The following is a 21,597-nucleotide window of genomic DNA, read 5'->3' on the forward strand; positions in this document are numbered from 1 at the left end:
ATTTAATCTCAGTGGTCAGACAGAATTCTGTGATATTCTTGCTTTCCCACTGCACATCCAATTGATTGGGATAAAGTTTTGCTATTTGAGGTACGGCTACTTGAGGTCCTCCGTGGATTGACCAATCAATCTGAAAATTGCACATGAGCATTGACCTTTGGCTAGAGATGGGATTTATGGCTCTTTGAAGTGAGCCGGATCTCTGGGGTCCGTTCCTTTCAAAGAGCCGTTCAAAAGACTAGCTCATTTTAGTTACAAGTTACCGGTACTTTATAGATTTTGATTATAATTACAAATCACTTCAACCCTATGTACATTTCGGCCATACTGTATATACATTTCCGCCATTTGAAAATAGCCGATCTACAAGCTCACAATGCGCCACAACGCAACACATTGTGAGCTTGTAGATCTGCTATTTTCAAATTATTTTTCTACATTTTATTCATTGGAAAACTTGAGTACTTTCTACTATTGGTACTTTAAGTACATTTTTATACCAATACTTTCGTACTTTTACTCAAGTACATTTTAATTCCGAACTTCTACTTGTGGCAGAGTATTTCTACATTGCAGTATTAATTTAATACTTTTACTAAATAGAGAATTTACTCCCCATCATCAAAAAAAGAAATGGCTCCCTATACTGCGAACCGGATCCCATCATTCATTTCAAAGAGCCGTTCAATCGACTCACTCCGGTCTCGAATGCAAATGACATTGTTGTATCTGTATATGTGAGACTCAGTTTTCCAACCGCAAGTATACAACACCTACAGTAAATTATCACCCAGCGTGCTGTGGGTAGTTAGACAAGATCTGTGATAGTCGAGTCTGATGTCTGTTTGAACTTGTTACTGTTTGAGTAGCTGAAATTACAGAAAGCCAAGTTCAATATAAATATGAAGTGATAGTAGAATAATAGACACAATTCTATAAAGGGTTTGATGTCAGTGTTGTTGTTTTGATGCTGGGATGCAGGTTAGATTTAGCATCATAGCCTCTCCACACAGAACCAGACCACCGTTATCTCCCAAGAATTGCATTTTATCAGTGGATGGAAATGTGCATTTTGATTTTTTGATTTTCTGATAATTCGCTTCCTATTTTCGAAGCGGCTGGATAGAGACGCAACTAGTGTCACTAAACAAGACACTCTTCAGGCTGAAAGCATGGTCTGACCATGGGTGATGATGATTTGACAATTCTCCCAGGTCATACTCATTACAGAGAGTTGACTTTGTTTTATTCATATATTGTATCTCATTCAAAAGGGAATCTTAACATGCTTGTGGCAAACAAAATAGAACATGCTCATCCAAAAGAAAAGAAAAAAAAAAGTCATAGATCGTAGAGTTCTCAACGGGCCTGAAAATTAAGGCCTGGCCCTAACTGGGCCCGCCTGGGCCGGCCCGAGGCTCAGCCCGCACCTAACAATTATCAACACTAGACCTTACCCGTTTGAAGATATGTGCTCCAATATATGTGCAGAGTGTGGGTTATGGAGAAAGTAACTGTAACTGGTGCGTGCGTGAGAATATGTGGGGGCATCATAATGTAAGGAGCAGCCCATGGAGGAGTGTATATTTTTTGATGGATACAAATAATTTAACAGCTAAATTAGGTGAATAGAAGTATGAGGATGTATGCGCTTGCTCTACATAATTTTGCCATACCCGTCGGAAGATAAGACACACATCAAATGCACCCGGTGCATGAGTGACCCGTGCATGCAGGCAAACCACATGAGAGAGAGAGAGAGAGAGAGAGAGAGAGAGAGAGAGAGAGAGAGAGAGAGAGAGAGAGAGAGAGACACTGCAACATTCCTAACTGTGAGATTGGTGGGTGTGGGGTTACAGATCCCATGGCCTGGAGGAACGGACCGTTGCCCTGACAACAGGCTGAAGTTGAGTTGAACAGAAGTGGTATAAAAGCGCGAATAAATAGCTTGAATTTGGTGAAAATGGAAATCGGGCTCCGTCAGCCTCTGTATAATGCTAATGGCCAATGCCATGTGAAAATTGGGATCAGTTGCTGAAGAGATAAAGGTGGAAATGCATTTGTGACTGACCTACTGACTGACTGACTGACTGACTGACTGACTGACTGACTGACCTCTCTCTAAAATTATATAATGGATTTAGGGTCCGAAAGCCAGAGAAAGAAAATAAATTATAAATATCGCCAGTAGGCAGCACCAGTGTCTCAAATTACAGCAGAGTGAGAAAACAGACATAATTATTATAGTTGGCGAAATGGCAACTTCACGTGTTCAGTTGTTCATAAAACATGTTAGGTTATGCACAAAATAGGCTAAAATTAATTAAATCCCTGTTGTCATACATCTCTCTCTCTCCCTGTCGTTCACGCTGCCTGTGATTTTCATTTTGTCCTTCAACGGTGAAGCACCAAACACAGGCAGCAGGCAGGCAGATCTATAAACCCAAAACGTGTTCATCTAGCTTGCATTCTGGGCTTGCAGATCTGTTATGTTTGGTGCGCGAGACCACACCACCACCATGCTTAAACATCTTATATTTACAATTGGCTTAAAGCCGCATCCCACTTCCAAGCGGTAGGTAGGGAGAACGTCCGATGTAGGTAGAGCGTAGGGAATAAAACCGCCCATAACTCTATCATTGGCCCCCCGTTGCCATGGTGACCGCCGTCCATTGGCTCGTATTCCCAGCTATGGGACCGGCGGATCCAATTTCAACCGAGGGGGGCGTAGCCAGAACACACACACACACACACACACACACACACACACACACACACACACACAAGTCACACATACACACACACACACACACACACACACACACACACACACACACACACACAAAAATAGCTAATAGTTAGCTCACAACTTTCCACTTTTCTCTTTCACCTCAATCGCAGTAACATCCGTATACACCACGTCATCGCATCACCAATACGTTTTATTTATTATTATTTATTTTTTTTCAATTTTTTTTTTCTCAAACATTTTTTTTTTCTCAATCATTTTTTTTTCTCAAAAAATTTTTTTTCTCTAAAAAATTTTTTTTGAGAAAAAAAATTTTTTTCTCAAATTTTTTTTTCTCAAAAACATTTTTTTTCTCAATTTTTTTTTTCTCAAAAAAAATTTTTTTTCTCAAAAAACTTTTTTTCCTCAAAAAAATTTTTTTCTCAAAAAAACCATCAGATCGTGGCCACCCTGTACCTCAGGGATTTGTTTTCGACGAATATTTACTCCTATAGACGCAACGCGACGACCTAGAGGGGAGGCCGGCGTAGCCGGCCGACCTTCTAGTACAATACAACTCAGGCATGTATGCCTTCAGCGAGTTTAATCGCTGCGGCTGTAAACCCTTTAATATACAGTAAATGCACGCAGGCAGCCAGCAACAAGGGACCCTTCATTAACCAGAAAGCATATGGAATTAATTGCGACCGTCAGGGAGCAGTTTACTATGAAAACCTCCACCGGCCGTCCGTCCGTCCGTCCGTCCGTCCGTCCGTCACACGTCACACGTCACACCTTTGCCCTGCTCATATCTCCGCATCAGTATGACATCACACCACATGTGTACACAAACCTTTGTGTACGTTGCTGTGGCAACAGTCTGTTGTTGCTGGTTTGTTAGTGTACGTTAGCAACCACCTTAGCAACCATGGTTTTACCCTAGCAACCAACTGTTTACCCTAGCAACCAACTGTTTACCATAGCAACCATGTTTTTTTACCCTAGCAACCAACTGTTTACCATAGCAACCAGATACGCAGAGCAGGGATCTCCATATATGGGCATAAACAGGTGACATCACACTGATGTCAGATACTCAGAGCAGGGATTTCTCCATAATATATGGGCATAAAAGGGATTCTGTTAGGGATCTCCATATATGGGCATAAAAGGGATTCTGTTAGGGATCTCCATATATGGGCATACAAGGGATTCTGTTAGGGATCTCCATATATGGGCATAAAAGGGATTCTGTTAGGGATCTCCATATATGGGCATAAAAGGGATTCTGTTAGGGATCTCCATATATGGGCATAAAAGGGATTCTGTTAGGGATCTCCATATATGGGCATAAAAGGGATTCTGTTAGGGATCTCCATATATGGGCATAAAGGGATTCTGTTAGGGATCTCCATATATGGGCATAAAAGGGATTCTGTTAGCTGTTAGTGATCTCCATATATGGGCATAAAAGGGATGCTGTTAGGGATCTCCATATATGGGCATAAAAGGGATTCTGTTAGGGATCTCCATATATGGGCATGAAAGGGATTCTGTTAGGGATCTCCATATATGGGCATAAAAGGGATTGTATCCCAGATGATGCCCTGTTAGGAGATCCACACTAACAGAATCCATATATGGTCCTACCGACAGCTGCTATAAGCCAACCCTGGCGATAAGGTCTGAGTCGAAGAAATGCTTCTTTCCTGGCAAGAATTGCCCCTTTATACTGTAGGGCTCGTTTGTGTATTGTATGACATCACGCCACATCATCGGGTGAGGACTGTGTGATGTCATCATATCTCCATATATGGAGACATAAGTTGCTCATGCCCAAATATGGGCTGGTGAGGTCAGACTTAGTGTGATGCGTAGGTTATCTCCATATATGGAGATTCAACTTCAATGAGTAACCATGGCAAACTGTCAACTGCCCGTATGTCTTGATAATTGGTAAAACAAACTTTTGGCCTATTTGTGGAGATAAGCGACCAATGGTCGCTTATCTCCCGATTAGGGAGTCTTACTGGTAATACCTAGATGGAGCATGCAACACTGCAGATGAGCGGCTGCCATGATGCATTTATGAAGACATTCGCGTGTTTCAATAAATGCATCATGAGAACACACTGTTCACTGTTCAAAGTTAAATGCCTTCTAATGTTATTTCACACCTGCCTAGCCTGTTAAACTTGGAAATACCATACAGAAATTGGATACTGTCAAAATGCCATTTCGTCGACCTTTAAGTAAGAGATAATGAACAGTGAGGTGGTATCCCAAAAGGGCCCTTTGTTTAAGAAGTGAAGGTTTCCCCTCCACAAGAATAATGAGCTAATCAGTCTGTTAAAGGTGAATGAAATTTGGAACAGAATCTGGAAGACATGTAAAAACGTCACAGTAAAATATAAACTTTTAAAAAATATATATAATACACCCCTTAGGTAACCCATTATGTTTGGCTTTGTCAGGTTAAATGTGTGTCTGAGATAATGATATTGAAGACCGGCAATTGAATCTGTTGACCTCTGATTGTCTCAACCCTGATGACTGAACCAGCAATTAAACATCACTCAGCACTTAATGCATGGTCATTATACACACTCACACTCATTCACGCACGCTTTCACTCTCCCTGTCATGCCAAACATCCTTGGCTAGCAGACATTGTTCTCCTGTCTGTCCAATGCGCTACGCACGCACGCATGCACGCATGCATGCATGCACGCACGCATGCATGCACGCACTCATGCATGCACGCACTCATGCATGCACGCACTCATGCATGCATGCACATAGGATTGTGTTTAGTCCAGAGCAGTGGTGGAAAAATGACTCAAATCTTTTTACTTGAGTAAAAGTATCAAAACTGCAATGTAGTAATACTCCGTTACAAGTAAAAGTCCAGATTTCAAAATGTTCTTCAGTAAAAGTACGAAAGTATGGGCATCAAAATGTACTTTAAAGTACCAAAAGTAAAAGTACAAAATGTTTGAAAATAGCAGATCTACAAGCTCACATCGCGACGCGTTGTGAGCTTGTAGATCGACTATTTTCAAATAGCCACGGTATAGAGTAGGGCTAAACATTAATGTATGTTTTATAATAATCATTTATATCTGCAAAGTAACTAGTAACTAACATTTTCAAATAATTGTAGTGGAGTAAAAGTACAATATTTGGATCCGAGATGTAGTGGATTAGAAGTAAAAGTACTGAAAATACTCAAGTAAAGTACAAATACCTCAAAATTGTACTTAAGTAAATGTAATTAGTTACTTTACACCACTGGTCCAGAGAGAGAGAGAGAGAGAGAGAGAGAGAGAGAGAGAGAGAAGGACACAGTTAACTGACCAGCTGTCCAGTTGTGTTGACCGGAGCAGTGCATTGTGGGTAAACCAGCTGTTATATACCACCTGCCACTGGAACCCAGCTGCTGTCCTTCCTCATCTGACACGTTAGCTAATTCTTTCATGTCAGGGATCATTTTGAGGATGCTATAAGCACCAAAGAAATACTTCACCCCCAAAAATAAAACGTTTATGTCAATTACTCACCTTATAGGCCAGGGGTCTTCAACGTTTTCAGGCCAAGGACCCCTTAGTTTGAGAGAGAGATGAAGCAGGAACCACTGCCGACGCGGGTGAATGTTAACCTCTATGCCTAAACCTAAACCTAACCCAAACCCTAACCCTAACCTCAGTAACCGGGACGCGGGTGAGTACTGCCGACTCCCTTTGTCGAAATGATGGGACGTATGAATAGCGAGATTTCCCCCGGCATCGTTCCCAACGGAAATCGGCCTAGTGTACTACAGTATAAATAGTAACTGCATTTCAGTAAGATCGTCCAACTTTATAAGCATCGATGGAACCTATGAATTACATCCTTCTCTAAATCATAATTTAATTAAGTAATAAACTACTCTCATATCACTGCATGGCATTTTCCTGCTCCTGTGTCACTTTGCTGCAGGTTGTGCAAGCGTGAGATGGGAGCTCGCTAGGGGTAACGATACAGTAACTGTATCGAAATATCGTTTTTAACTTAAAAAAATCGAAGTATATCGAAATGAAAACAGCTAAAATCAAATCGTATCGTTTTATTTTGTATCGTGTCGAATCAGCAATGCAAAGAATCGATTGTATCGATACTACCTACTTGTGCATTGTATTTAGTGTTTTTAAGAAGAAAAAATTAAAAGGAGGTGTTTAATTACGTTTCCTTTCCATATAGCTTCACTGGTATATCGATACATGTGTGTAATCTCTGGGTTCATGTCAAGGTGCAGGTTTGTCAATATACAATGTCCATGTATTTGGCAGATAATCACTGTGTTTACTTATTTATATCCATAATAATACATGTTTCCCTTAAAAACCTGCACTATCCAGACCTTTCACACAGACTTAATTTCTTTGCTAAATAGTTACTATATCGATTTTAAATCATTAAATCGAATCGCGCCGTATCGCTATTAAAATGTATCGTTACAACCCTAGAGCTCGCTGTAGCCTTTAGCAGCTGAACACCTTCATCACACGAAACTGTCTGGAATATTGCATATTGCATTGCATATTGACACTTTGACTTTTGGCCAACATAAATATTTTATATAGGGTAAACATGATGATCTTTCTTACTTTTAAGGTGTTTGAGTCTTGGCTGCACCAGTACATTTAATGTTTTGAGCTAACATGCAACAATTTACGGCTAACCTACAGTAATACACAAGTAGGCTATATCGCTATGGTTACTTCCTTGACAAAGAATGAGTGTTTGTTTCTACAATAGTTTTATTTACCTCCCTTAAGCGAGTTTAGCGTTGACAGTTTTCCATCTTCTTATGAAGACCTTTAGACAAGGGAAAGGGTTTTCTCCTCCCATTTAGTATTAACTTTTTTAATTGAAGTAATTTTTTTAAAGATTAGGAAGAGGCAGTGTTGGGGAGAAAGGCCTTGGTGGGATTTGAAACAAGACAAGCAGAGGTATATGTGCGTCCACAGCTGGGGGTCGTAACATTTGTCTATCAATAATCGTGCAAAGACCTTCATTTACTTAACAGGCTCAGATATTGTTTCAGGAGGTTAAAATGAAAGCAGCTTCTACACACGCTTAATGAGAACCATTAAGGCTCATTCATGCTCTCTGGTACGACCGTTTCACTCCACAAAAAATTACGTACTTCATGTAAAGTGTTCTGCAGCAAAGTATGAATTAAGCGTTATTGACACAGTCTCAGACCTTTAAAGCTTGGAGGGAAGAACATTTACACAGTTGCATTTACATATTTTATACTATCAGTTTTGTTTCTGTGGCTAATTTGGATTAGGGTTAGTGTTAGGTTTTAGGGTTAGGTTTACACATAGTTCTACTGAGTTTTACTTTAATGATGGTGATTTTTTTCACCCAATCCATTGCCTAAATTGTAATCCTGGGCACTACTCTCCCTCTGCTCTCAGAGAAACGGACTGAGCTCGTGCTTCCTTCACTGCATGCCCACTTCTTTTCACCTAACCTAGCACGTGGGAAGGAACACGTTATTCCAAACAGTTCCTTTCCCCTCCATCAGGCGGCCCGGCTGACCAGGCTGACCAGGGTGAGGGTACAGTACCTACCCTAGGGGACACAAGGAGAACATGCAAACTCCACACAGAAAGAGCCCTTTCGCCAACCTCATGACACCACTGATGGGCACTGATGACGCAGAGGAGGGAACAGGACCTTCTAGCTATGAGGCGACAGCGCTATACCAACTTCGCCACCGTGCCCACCTCCTTAGTTTTCCTGACAGTCAGATGGAGGCTTTTCTATATCACTTTCCCCCTGTTTCCCTCTGAAACTGCCTCAGCAGAGGCAGTTTCATCATTTTATTTATTGAGGCCAATGAAGTTGGTGTTGCACACACTTTATGATGTAATATGAACTGACTGTGGCCACACTGTCATGGGTGAGCAGGGAGTACAGGAGGGTGCTGAGCAGTGAGGACACATCCCTTGAACCGCAGGGCTAAGAGTCAGTGGTGCAGGTGCCAAACCACACCACCTGTCAGGAAGTCTGGGATTCCCATTGGACGTGACGGTTGCTTATCTCCCGATTAGGGAGTCTTACTGGTACTCAGTAGTCACTGGTATTTATTGGCTCCAGCTTTGATAGGCAGCGATGGAAACATAACACCCAGGTAGACAGAGTAATTTACTCTTTTCTGGAGCAACGCTATGAGAGAGCTTCTCCTGATTTGAGGGAAAGAGGAAATAAGGACACCAAGAGCTGTGTAGTATGAGTATTTCATCTGCATTTGCCCCTAAAAATGTATTATGTATGAACTGGTAGTTTCCACGCACAGTAAAGTTTACAACCTACCGTCATCTTTTCAATCTTTGAAAAGTGCTATTTTAGGTAATCAGAATCCTTTCTTACCAGACAATGCCCCCTGATCCCACCCTCTGTAATAGTAGATGATAACATCTGTGATCCACTTAGTTATGGAGCTGAAGTTCCCATTCAGCTCCAAAGTCAAAGGGATACGTTTGGGGCCCAGTTGTTTTGAACCATTATGAGCTAATCAGTATTATATTCCTCTCCTCTCCCTCTCTTATGTTCCAGCATAATGAGCTGAAGAGAGCTTGTAGCTTTTTGTTATCATCTTAAAAATATCATGTGTCATTTCATGCTACGAATCGTTCCAGATTAATTTCCCCTTCACTTCACAGAATTAAAGGCTTGCTTGTCTCATTGTCGGGCGAGTGAAAACTGTGCTATTCATCAAACTATCCATTAAGGCTTTAAGTGAGGAGGCTATTTTTCATGCAGAATAGCAGAGTGACAGAATTGCAAAGTGGCAGAGTGACATAATAGCAGACTAGCAGAGTGGCAGGGCCATGGCCAGCAACCATAATTAAAAGCACACTTCACTTGACGGCTTGAAATCAAGGATATTGAGGTCGTCCTCTGTTAACACCATGTGGATGGGTTATAGAGTTGTTTCCCAAACAATGGTTTGGGATCCATTTGTGGGTCGTGGAAATAAAAATATTGAAAGAAGTGGACCCATTTTTATGAATTGCGAGTAAATATATTTTACTCGCTTCCTACAATTTTTTGGAATGATCTCAAAAGATTTTCAAACGAAACACTAGTGAAAATAGCAGATCTGCAGGGGGTTGTGATCCTCTCGATCGGCTATTTCCACTAGTTTGTGTCCCAAGGAGACATCAAAATCATATACTGTCTGTGCAAGAGGCTTAAACAAGACATATTTTTGAATACTTTATTTTTCACGAAGCCTGCTTTCATAGAATAGATAGAATGATAGAATAGAATGTTAGGAAAAAAATCTAGTTCCATTCCGTTGTGTAAGAAAGAAAAATGTGCAAAGATGAGGTGGGGAACATAGAGGATCCAAGGCAGCTCTGTTCAGTTCAAAGTATATGGCAGAAAGGATAAAAAAAAACGACCAACGCGTTTCGGCCAAGGGTGGCCTTCATCAGGGTCCACGTTTCGGAATGGGACTAGATTTTTTAGATTTGTTTTTATTATACCCTCTCCAAAGAGCACCTGTTTACAGCTTATTACATTATTCACAGACCCACGTGGCGCTTCTTCTTTTATTTTTTGATAGAATAGAATGTGTTGATGGGTCTTCTGTGAAAATGATACATTTGTTGCTTGAATGCAGAAATGACATTTTGCTAGAGGAGAATCACAAACAGAGTCTGAGGAGGATTGTATGAGAGAGAGACATGATGCCTTTACTGTGAGGGACGGTGGAGTTTGTGTCTGGTCTTCATGAAGGAGCTCCTGATAACATATTGGTTTCTACTACAGTGGTGTAGTAAATGTCATACTTGGGTTCTTCGCAGGATGGGGAAACATGGGAGACTCAGGTCGTACTGTAACTTCGTTGGATAATAACATAGTTTACAAGTAACACACCCCAAGGTCGATAAGCAAAATAACAGCTTTTAACCCTTAAGTTCTGTTTGGGTCATTTTGGCCTGTTTTACATTTTCATTTAAAGAAAAAAGGTAGAAGTTTAAATGTTTTCCACCAGAAACTCACTGGCCTTAAAGATTCTTCTGAGATTAACATGTAAAAACAATATTGTTGCACTACACCCATGCTACATTGTAATGTTATTCTTTTTCATCAGTAATCTGTCACCATGCCACTGCAGTCAGTTCTCCAGATGAGGCATTAATAACATAAGAAATATCAAACAACTGTGTCCCCATAAGAAATATATTTGTATGCGAGCGGGAGCTGGCAAACAGCTGAGGCACTCAAAGCCAGATCAGATGCAGAACACTAACTAAACACTGAGATACCAAACCTCGTCACACGTAACTGCTTGAAGTGGTTGGTGGTTGTCTAGTCTAACCGAACACGGACATTCTATGCCCCAGAACACCACCCGGCAAATCTCACCGGGAGTGTCCGGCCAATAGCATTTGTTCTCCTCCCCCCTCCCCTCACTCCCTCTGTCTGCTGTGTGCTGTTCTCTCTGTTCTGCTGGCTGCTTGCATGATGAGGAAGTGATCCGCAGTGGAAAACGAGTGATAAATCATAGCGATTTTGATAATTAGAATGGATAAGCATAAACAAACCAGTTCACATGAACAATACTGATGTAAAATAAGATATCTGAACACCTACATATATTTTATATGCGCATAATTACAATTAAAATGTCGTGAACCACAGTTACAGGGGGGCTAGCTCGGGCTTTTCTTCTTGAAATGCCTGGATCCCGAGGCTAGTGGTTGTCTGACCTCATAAAAATAAAACATGCGTATAGTTGGCAAGCTGAACTTGGTTCGGTGAAATACAACACGCTTTTCAGAAATGATGTATTGCACATTGACATTCATGAGGTTATTCTCCAATGAAGCTTGGTATTTTGTTGAGTGTGAGGCTTGCAGTGGCTGACAGTGAGTCTTTCCAGAGAAGGACAGGAGTATTTGACTCTGAGACGTTCATCTCATCCGGTTTGATTCGTTGAGGTCCACTGGGCTGGACAGAAACCACCATAACAAAAGTGTCAAGTTCTACAGACTGAAGACTTTACGTTTACACACCGATTATAATAAGGCTTTGCTTTGTTAACTCGGTCTGTGTGTGTGTGTGTGTGTGTGTGTGTGTGTGTGTGTGTGTGTGTGTGTGTGTGTGTGTGTGTGTGTGTGTGCGTGTGTGCGTGCGTGCGTGCGTGCGTGCGTGCGTGCGTGCGTGTTTGCGTGCGTGCGTGTGTGTGCGTGCGTGCGTGTGTGCGTGCGTGTGTGTGTGTGTGTGTGCGTGCGTGTGTGTGTGTACTGCTCCCGATGAGTACAGGAGGTTGGTGCCTTGCATGGATGCCTTCGGCCTCATTGTGTGAATTTGTGTATGAAATGAATGTGTGAATACAATGTACATTGCAAAGCCTTGAAATGCAGACCATTTACATTGTACAATATTAGTTCATTTTCAAAATGCTCAGTGACTGAACTCTATAATTAAAATGTAGACTTGTTCTCACCATCCTACACTTCATCTTTGCAGCATGTCACTGTCTCCCTCTCTGCTTTCCTACTGTCTATCTCTCCTACATTGTCTTCTCATCAGCTTTTCTAATGTCTGTCTCTTCTACATTGTCTCTTCCTCCGCTTTCCTATCTCTGTGTCCCTCTCCCTCTCATCTTTCCTATTTTCTGTCTCTTTAATTGTTTCCCCCTCAGCTTTCCTACTGATGGTGCTTCTTATTGTTATACTTTCCTTTCTATCTATCTATGTACACTTATCTGGGTGACTGAAATTCCCTCGCAGGATCAACAAGACAGCACTCTGTCAAGGTGGCAACTTGCGCCACATGCACTTGTGTCCATTATGGCCTTCTTGTAAGCCACGCAGAGTGCGCAAGTACTGCGATCGGTGCTGGGTATGTGACAATACTTGTGAGAGATATTTATAGCAGGTCGCCCTTGTCACAGAGAATGCTGCTCCCTCATTGGCTAAATGCCCTGCCTTTGTACTGACAGCCAGAAACAGACAGCCGGAAACAGGCGTAGTAATGAAGGAATCTATCTACTCTTTGTCTCCCCCTCAGATGTCCTACTGTTTGTCTCTCCTACACTGTCTCCCTCTCAGCATTCAGTGAATACAAAATAAATAAGTGAAAGACAAAAGGGCAGAATCCAGAGCAGAGAGGATGTAGCAGTAAAGTGCTTCATGGAACTGAATAGAAATTGATCCCAAACGGGAACATTTCAGCAAACACATTCAGAGCTTACACATCAAGCGTACAGCCGGGGCAACAGGGTCAAACAAGCTTTTCGTCTCGGCACAAGCCAGCCTTTATGAAACAAAACAACGCCCTTAGAGAACTGCAAATCATTAATGAGACAGATCCGTTTGCTGGAGAGCAGAGAGAGGGCATGGGGCAGTTTTTCGGGCCAAGCAGGAACAAAGGAGGAACAGTGGAGCTATTACAGAGAAGCAGAATGATCTGTAAATTGCAGTGCAGTATGAAACGACCTGGTCCATTGTGGGGTCAGCTGCCAAAAAATCCAAACTTTTAAACTTCAGAAATTCAACTTATAGAAAGAAATTATTCACAACTCTCTGACCTCCACCAGTGTTGTTTTTCCTCTATATTTGTTTACTTCTTTTGCTGGCACAATTTACCATTTACTGAGGACAGGATTATATATAATCACATCTTTTCAAACCCTCCAACGTTTTCAGGTTTTCTAAATACCAGAATAAAATGCAAAACTTTGAAAGCAAAAGAATTGTTGGTTGCAGAAACTCTCGCCTAAGGACGGTACATTAAAAGTCCAAGATCAGAGTAATGAACCCTTTGACATGAACCCTAGTAAACTATAGACAGGGTAAGAGGCATCTGTCTGAAAGTAACCATCTAAATAACATTCTTTGGTCAGCAAACTAAACTAACAAACATAGCATGTGTGAACAAGTAGCCTAAACAACATACATTATCTGTATAGTATAATTAGTATCTATCTAAACTGGCAACAAGAAGTGGTACAAGGAATGTGTTCATACATCCATCCATCCATTTTCAACCGCTTATCCGGAATCGGGTTGCGGGGGTAACGGTTCCAACAGAGATTTCCAGTCTTCCCTTTTCAGAGCTACATTAACAACTTCCTACAGGGGGATCCCGAGGCGTTCCCAGGCCAGCGTGGAGATATGATCCCCCCCATCTGATCCACGGGGTCTCTTCCCAGGGGAACGACCTCCCGACTGAGAAAACTAATTTTATCCGCTTGTATCCGTGCTCTGTTTCCTCAAATAAACAGAGAAAAGAAGCAGCTGTCTCTACCAATAGTCAGGGAATTTTAATAAAACCCTGGGAATAAATTCCTTACCAAACAATTTCTTCACCAATGTGTTCGTAAAGGTGTCTAGTAACATCTAACATATAATTAGAGAGAGAGGTCAGTCAGTCAGTCAGTCAGTAGGTCACAAAATGCACAAAATGCATTATCTATTCACTCGCTTCAGCGACTGATCTCAAATTGAACATGGCATTGGTCATTAGCATTATACACACGGTGACGGAGCCCGAATTTCATTTTTCCCAAATTCTAGCGATTTATTAGCGTTTCTTCACTCTACAGCTCTACAGCCTGTTGTCAGGGTTACGGTCCGTTCCTCCAGGCCATGGGATCTGTAGCCCCGGGCCCACACACACCTCTCTCACAGTTAGGAATGTTGCAGTCTCTCTCTCTCTCTCTCTCTCTCTCTCTCTCTCTCTCTCTCTCTCTCTCCATGGGTCACGCATGCAACGGGTGATGTGTGTCTCATCTTCCAACGGGTATAGAAAACTTATGTGGAGCAAATACATCCTCATACTTCTATTCACCTAATTTTGCTGTTAAATTATTTGTATCCATCATAAATATACACTCCTCCATGGGCTGCTCCTTACATTATGATGCTCCCACATATTCTCACGCACGCACCATGCAGTTACAGTTACTTTCCCCAAAACCCACATTCTGCACATATTTTGCAGCACATATATTTGAACGGGTAAGGTCTAGTATCTAACAAAGATTGAAATTCAACATCCCTAGCAAAATGTTTGACAGCTAGGGTAATTCTGGGTCTCATTCACTTAGTATACTCTGTACTATAAGGAAAAAAAATCACTACCAAAAATCTGCTTTAATTGGGGTGTGAGGGGTCTAACTAGGTGTTTTTAATTATTCTGAATCCATTGCAAGCATTTGTTTTGCACGAAAAACATTCTTTGGGCCAAAAATGGACCCCATACACCTTGTGAAAAGTGATGACTCATCACTAAACCATAGTTTTTGCTAGGGATGTTGAATTTCAATCTTTGTTTGATATGTACAGGTAATAGACACCTTTACGAACACATTGGTGAAGAAATTGTTTGGTAAGGAATTTATTCCCAGATTTGACAGTTATTCTGCTAGTCTTTCCTGACTACAATGACAATCCTCAACCAACTGACAAATCTGTCAGAAAGGTTTGGAGCTCCATGCTTAACCACCTGCTTGAAAGTGGGTTTTGCTGTCAGTGAAATTCAGCATTGCGGTCAAGTAGTCTACCACAAATCTGCCTGGATGTATCCAAACTTTATCACAATTCAAATTTGATTATATCTGCACATTTTTACCATGCTATTTAATGCTCAGTGCACCTCCATATCTACAGTGAGATAAGCACTCACTAATTGGCTGTTTCTGCTCTGCATGGATAAATGCCGCAGACCGCCTGCTACCCCCGGCTCCACCAATAATAATGAGCTAATAAAGATGAGGATCTTCAGAAAATTGCAGATTGGGGACCAGTCATATCTCGGGCGGCTGTGGTCATGCGTTGTACGAGGCTCTGTTGTAAAGTAATCACAGAGATGCTAATCAGTTGTTTCTGCCGTTTCTGTGGTTTTCTGAAAATGAAGGCTTTTTGGACCATATTTCAGGACCTCGGGCTGTGTAGTATGTTGAGCTGAGATGTTAACTGCTTATAACACCCATTATTGTTATTCCTTTTCATTCTGAAAATAATCAATTCCAATATATTTTACTGGCAGGAGCTGCAAACCCTGTTATCCGATGGAATTCTGTCCCATGATACGTTCTTCTGTCAGTGCTTCTACTGGTTTGATAGATTTTTCAGCTCATTTACTGCCTGAGATTAATAGCCAACTAATGCCAAAATGCCAGCAATTTCCTGTTTTTATCACCTTTTAAAGTAATCGCAGAATATTTATCTCAAGTAAGGTCCAGTCCGGTCTTGAACACAGACATGCACGCAATCCTACGGTTTCTCCAGAAAAGAAACGCGTGTGAAACGCTCAAACCGTTCAAAAGATATCTGGTTAGGTTTAGGGTTAGGGTTCGGTTTAGGCATAGTTTTACTGTGGTTAGGGTTAGGGTTAGGGTTAGTTTTAGGGTACCGTCGGACTAATGGGACGTCGGAACAGAGCTATGCACCTGGTTCCAATCTGTATGTCTGAGTCTGATCTTGTGATGTCTTATAGTATGCCTGGGTTTGAACTTGTGATGTCTTAGTATGTCTGTGCCTGTGTGATACAGCACAGGCATACTGTCAGTTGGCATTTATTCATACAAGGAGACTGAATAACAATGCATCTCTTCTCTCTCTTTCCGATCTCTTTCTCTGTCCAGTTTCCATTGTTATCCTGAGTTATGTATTTCACTCAGTGCTGCTGTGTAAATCCATTGATTCAATGCACGAAAGGTGTTACAGATTATGTATTATTAAATGATTACAACTCATGGTGTAGTAATCAGTGGAGATAGATAAACAGTGCTGCGTGTGTGATACACGTGATAATTTTACGACGTGGCTCTGATAGAGGTAGAGTGGTCTCTGTCAGGCTGGGCACGTGCACACATAGACATCAAAGGGGGCTTGAGCCCCTGCCCCTTTATCCGTCTGTAAAAAGTGCCCTCTCCAGACCATGAATGCAGTTTTCACTATGGTGAAAGAAATACAAATGCCCTCTTTCCATGCCATACCTGAAAGCAGCGTTCAAGAGCATTTTTATTGAGAAATCAAGCATCGAAAATAGCCGACCTCCAAGCTCACAATGCGTCGTGCTGTGACGCGTTGTGAGCTTGGAGGTCTACAATTTTGATATTGTCACCAAAAAGCCCTTTTAGAAATGTTGGCCCCTGCCTCTCTATGTTATATCAACTCTGTTGGGTGGAAACCTCACACGTTAAAATATGGAGATGAGAGGTTTTTGCCCCACAACAATGATATATTCTATCCATAATTTTTGAATGAAAAGGGGCTTGAATTCTTTGAACCTTTCATGCTAGGCATATTAGTCTTGTAAAATTGCATTAGCGTCCGTGGCCTGTGGACAGTAAACGCCAGTTCTCATGATTTGCACATTCTCTATACATTTTATTTGTGAAAACGAGCCCCAATGTATCTTCCGTAGCAATTTTGTCCTTTATGGCTTCTCTCATCCTCTTTGCATCTCCCCACGTTTCAAAGCAGATGGGTTCCACTTCCACCCAAGGATTGGCATCATGCTATTCATTCTCATTCTGCCTTTCAGCTCTTCTTTCCAGGCTGCTTGTTTCTACATTGAGGTAATTACCATTCAGAGCTCTCCTGTCTCTCCCTGAATGCTCCAGCTGTAAAATTCAATCACCAACCAAGCCAGATTTAACTCCCACATTCCCATATGTTGAAGCAATAAAGACCGTCCATTGATTTAGTGGCAACATTCTCTCTCTCTTTTTTGTTTTTGGCTCCATTCCAACATCCCTGCCGTTGGCTTTTCCACCTGATTGGAGATGGTATTGATAATAGATGGACAATAGAAGAGAATAGTTCCATGGGGAAGAGTGATTATTGCACATACCGGTAGTTGCCTTCATGGGAAGCTGTCCACGATGGGGAATGAACCCCACGGCTCATAGGATGCAATGGATACAGTTAAGCCCCTTTTCCACTCGCCCAACACCACACCACTACACACCACACCGCCCACTTGTGTCAGGTTTTCCACTACAAGGACCTGGGTAGAGTGGTGTGAAAGTGGTACTAAACATGGTACTAAAAGGTATCCAATCTAGAGTAGGTCTGAGCTAGGCCAAACAGGGCCAAACTCATCATAATGACTGATCACTCACTGACTTCTCATTTTGACCACCAGGATATAGTTGTAATACATGATAATAGATTCTATTGTGTTATAACCACTATTATAATCTATTTTAGTGTATTATAATTATCATAGTTATACATTAATACTTTATAGTGTATTATAATCACAGTTATAATCCATTAGTGTATTATAATTTAGGATAGTTGTAATAAAAATGTACATTGTATTATAATCACAGTTAAAAGGGTCAATTTGTTTCTTACCGATAGGGGTGCTTTTGTGTAATGGAAAATGTAGATATATTTATGTGGTGCGGTGTGGTATGGTGTGGTGTGGTGTGGTGTGGTGTGGTGTAGTGTGGTGCTAAAGCTGCAGTCGAAAAGGGGCTTAAGTGGTCACTGCAATCACGTGCAGGTAAAAATGCATTCCATCAAACTTTCAGATGCTGTTTTTCTCCCAGTGTGGAGGAAGAATGCTTAGGATTTTTACTGTGATCTCTCACTCTTGAAATCTGTAATCCTTGGTTTCTGTTGATTGTAAACAATAATAGCGATTCAAAATAGTCCTTGTCCTTCAAACCCCACCTCCATTTGCCATCATCAGGACGGAGGGAGCTTATGATCAAGGCAACAGTCCCTGCTATTGCTCGCCCAGCTGCAGTCCATGAAGCCTCATTTATGCTCAGTCCCATGACGGTGTCACGCGCCGAGAAGATCCGAGAATAGCAGACTTCCAAGCTCACAACGGTTGCATCTGCAACACGATGTAAGCTTCTATATCAGCTACTCTCGACACGCAATACCGTTACATTATGAAGTAGGCCTATATATGTCTTACAAGGGCGCACCTCACTAGCCAGCACACAATAGGAGGTTGAATGAACTGAAACCAGCGCTACCCAAAACGACAGGTTTGGAGAACTGTTATTGATGCTGATATTGATCGATAATGATCCGATACCGATTTGTGTGGCCCAAATATTGGTGCATCCCAAGAAAAAACCTCTTCTGCTCAACAACGTTGTATTGAAAATATAACCAACACTTTGCTTACAGACATTTAGACCACTTAAAGAGCTGTTTCTCATAGCATAAACCACAGTTCTAAGGATAAGCAATCACGTTCAATCAAGGCTGGTTCATCTTTCCCTTTCTACTAATTTTCTAATTTCTCTTCTCTTTGCTAACAAAAGGCAATGAAACACCAGGAGAGTGTGGGGCTGTACGTGAGACTCTTTTATCAATCAATGCTAACAACTAGCTGCGATGAAGTTATTACAGAAACACAATCAGGAATAAAACAGACTGATATGCCCTGCTTTAATCTCTGCACAGAGCTGTCTTCACTGTTGGGAACAATGTACGCTCCTCTCCTCTCCTCTCCTCTCCTCTCCTCCAAACAATTCAAAACTACAGTACAAAGGGGCACACATTGGCATCATGTGATAACATTGTTTTGCCATTGTGCAGGTGATGTGTAAACCATAGACTGGGTGTAAACACAGGGTATTGGATGGAAAGGCTATGCTAAAAGAGGCTGATAATTAATGCCAGACTAGTGGGAAGTCAAGTCAGAGCAGAATTGACATAAAGATTATAGTTAGAATGAAAGTAATTAGAGCAGACAGCCAGCAGCCAGTGCATGGCAACCAGTCTATGAAATACAAACCGGACAATTCCAAGAAATGGTGAAGTGTAGTTTGTTCATTTGTCGTAGCCAGTGGCATCAGTTCAGCAACCAGTCAAGTTGCCATACCTTAGCAAGTAGCAACAGGCATGATGAATTTATTTTAAGAAGTATATTTTATTTTTCCCTCTGTAGCCGAGGTATGGCAGCTGTCTGTCATACCTTGACCCAATTGACGCCTCTGGTCGTATAGCCATCGGCACCCAAAAAAGCTATCTGGGAAAACAGATTTTATTTTATTTTATCCGGCTTTCACCAAAATTAATAACATCACAATTAACCATTAAATGAATCCCATAAAGACAATACATTGATAAGGTGGTACATTTGGTAAAGCCAAACAACAGTGGAAAAGTGGTTCCAAGAATATTTAATTTAAAACAACCATCATTGTTGCCGTCTCTCCCCCTGACTCCCATCCAGAAGCATTTACAGTATAATGAAGAGAATGCCCAGCAGTCATAATACTTAAACAGGAAAGATACAGGCACCACTAGGCTAATGACTGTCAAAAACAAGTTTTGTGCATCAAATGTGCATAGAAAGTGAGCAATGGAGTCATATGTATGGAATTTATTCTTGTAGATCTTTCTACTTATTGACTGGTAAACATACACAAAGTTTGAAAACAAAGTTGAAGAAAAAAGGTACCTCATAATTCAATTGCTTCTGCCCATTTCGGCACAGAGTTCAATTAATACTCCATATTTTACTCTACTCAAATTTAACAGCTTGTTATTTATCCTTGATATCAAATATTACTTTAATGTTTTTGAAGGCACTCCACTGGACAGTGGACAGAGAGAATAGATGACACTCAACAGACTGGAACCCAGAATGTTGTGATTATGGTTAGCATACTAAGTGTTCCAGCAGCCTGGGAGCCCTGTTAACGAGCAGGTGTAGAGTGGTGTGGGGAGATATCTCCATTAACTCTTGCTGTACTCACCGTGTGTGAGTGTCTCAAAGGAGCTCCTCATTTTGTGCTTATTAATAGAGACTTTTACAGCATTAAAGGACAACTTTGTTTTTTTTACAACAAGGGTTCATGTTTTAGATAGTAATTAGAGAAAAGAAAAGATGAGTGTTAAAACTCATGTAAATGTTTCATTTACTGCTTTCTATCGTTTTAGCCATTTTAGTGAAAAAAATAACTCATCTTTTCTTTTCTGGAATTATTACTTGAGCCAGCAGAGGGCGCAAGTATTGTGTTCTGTGTTTCTGTTATGTGGCGGTATCTGTGTGTCTGTGTCTGTGTCATAGCCAATCAGAGAGGGGCAGACCAAAGCCGTAGCCAATGAGGGACCAGCATCCTTGGTGATGCCACCATCAACAAGTGCGCCCTGATATAAATAACAAGTCAAACGTTGTCACCTCGACAGAGTGAAGTCTAGTTACTACAGTATCTAAAACATGAACCCTTGTTGTAAAACAAAGTTGTCCTTTAATGAGCACAAACTGGCTTCTCCTCCTTTGAAGAACCAGAGTGTCAGATTGAAACAAGTATTTTTAATTAACCTCCACAATTAATTCAATCAATTACTTCTATCAGCTCCTCTGTTTGCTACACACACAGTATAGCGGAACCTTGCGGTCATGGTAGTGGTCATTGAAGGACAGGTGAACTGAACAGACTGAGCCCAGGTTCTTTGTGTGTTTTTAAAGCGAGGTGATTACAGAAAGACCTTGTTCTGAAACCCAGAGAGACCAACACATCACTGCAGTGTTTCTTGTTATTGTGCGCTCTCTCTCTCTCTCTCTCTCTCTCTCTCTCTCTCTCTCTCTCTCTCTCTCTCTCTCTCTCTCTTTCTGATCTTTATAGTTGCATCAGTTCCATTGTGGGCTCCAAGGTACAGACAAGCAATTCCTTTAAAAAGTACTACGTTTCTCGACTGTAAGTTTGTTGCTGCAGAGTTTCCTTGTAAGTTTAAATGAATCCATTGGTGCATCTCAGGCAAGTCAAATAAAAATCGGAAGTTGTGTATGGAAGAGCGGTTTATGTATCTGGTTTGCAGGGTAGTGCATTTGTCAGTATAAGTCTGGACAATCATGAATCAATAAGC

General features: G+C 41.3%; 1 protein-coding gene across 1 annotated transcript in view; it reads left to right on the forward strand.

Annotated features, from left to right (window-relative positions):
- LOC308302467 (uncharacterized protein) overlaps positions 1-20,881 on the forward strand; it is a gene marked incomplete at both ends in the record, with an annotated part of 45,027 nt that extends 24,146 nt beyond the window's left edge. Inside the window, one exon of the mRNA XM_080746722.1 lies at positions 20,798-20,881. Within this exon, the coding sequence (XP_080602848.1) occupies positions 20,798-20,881 (84 nt within the window). The remainder of the gene's footprint in view (positions 1-20,797) is intronic.
- Between the last annotated feature and the right edge of the window lie 716 nt (positions 20,882-21,597).

This window comes from Nannobrachium achirus (assembly GCF_963921795.1).
Source record: "Nannobrachium achirus genome assembly, chromosome: 17".
Classification (NCBI taxonomy): Eukaryota; Metazoa; Chordata; class Actinopteri; order Myctophiformes; family Myctophidae; genus Nannobrachium; species Nannobrachium achirus.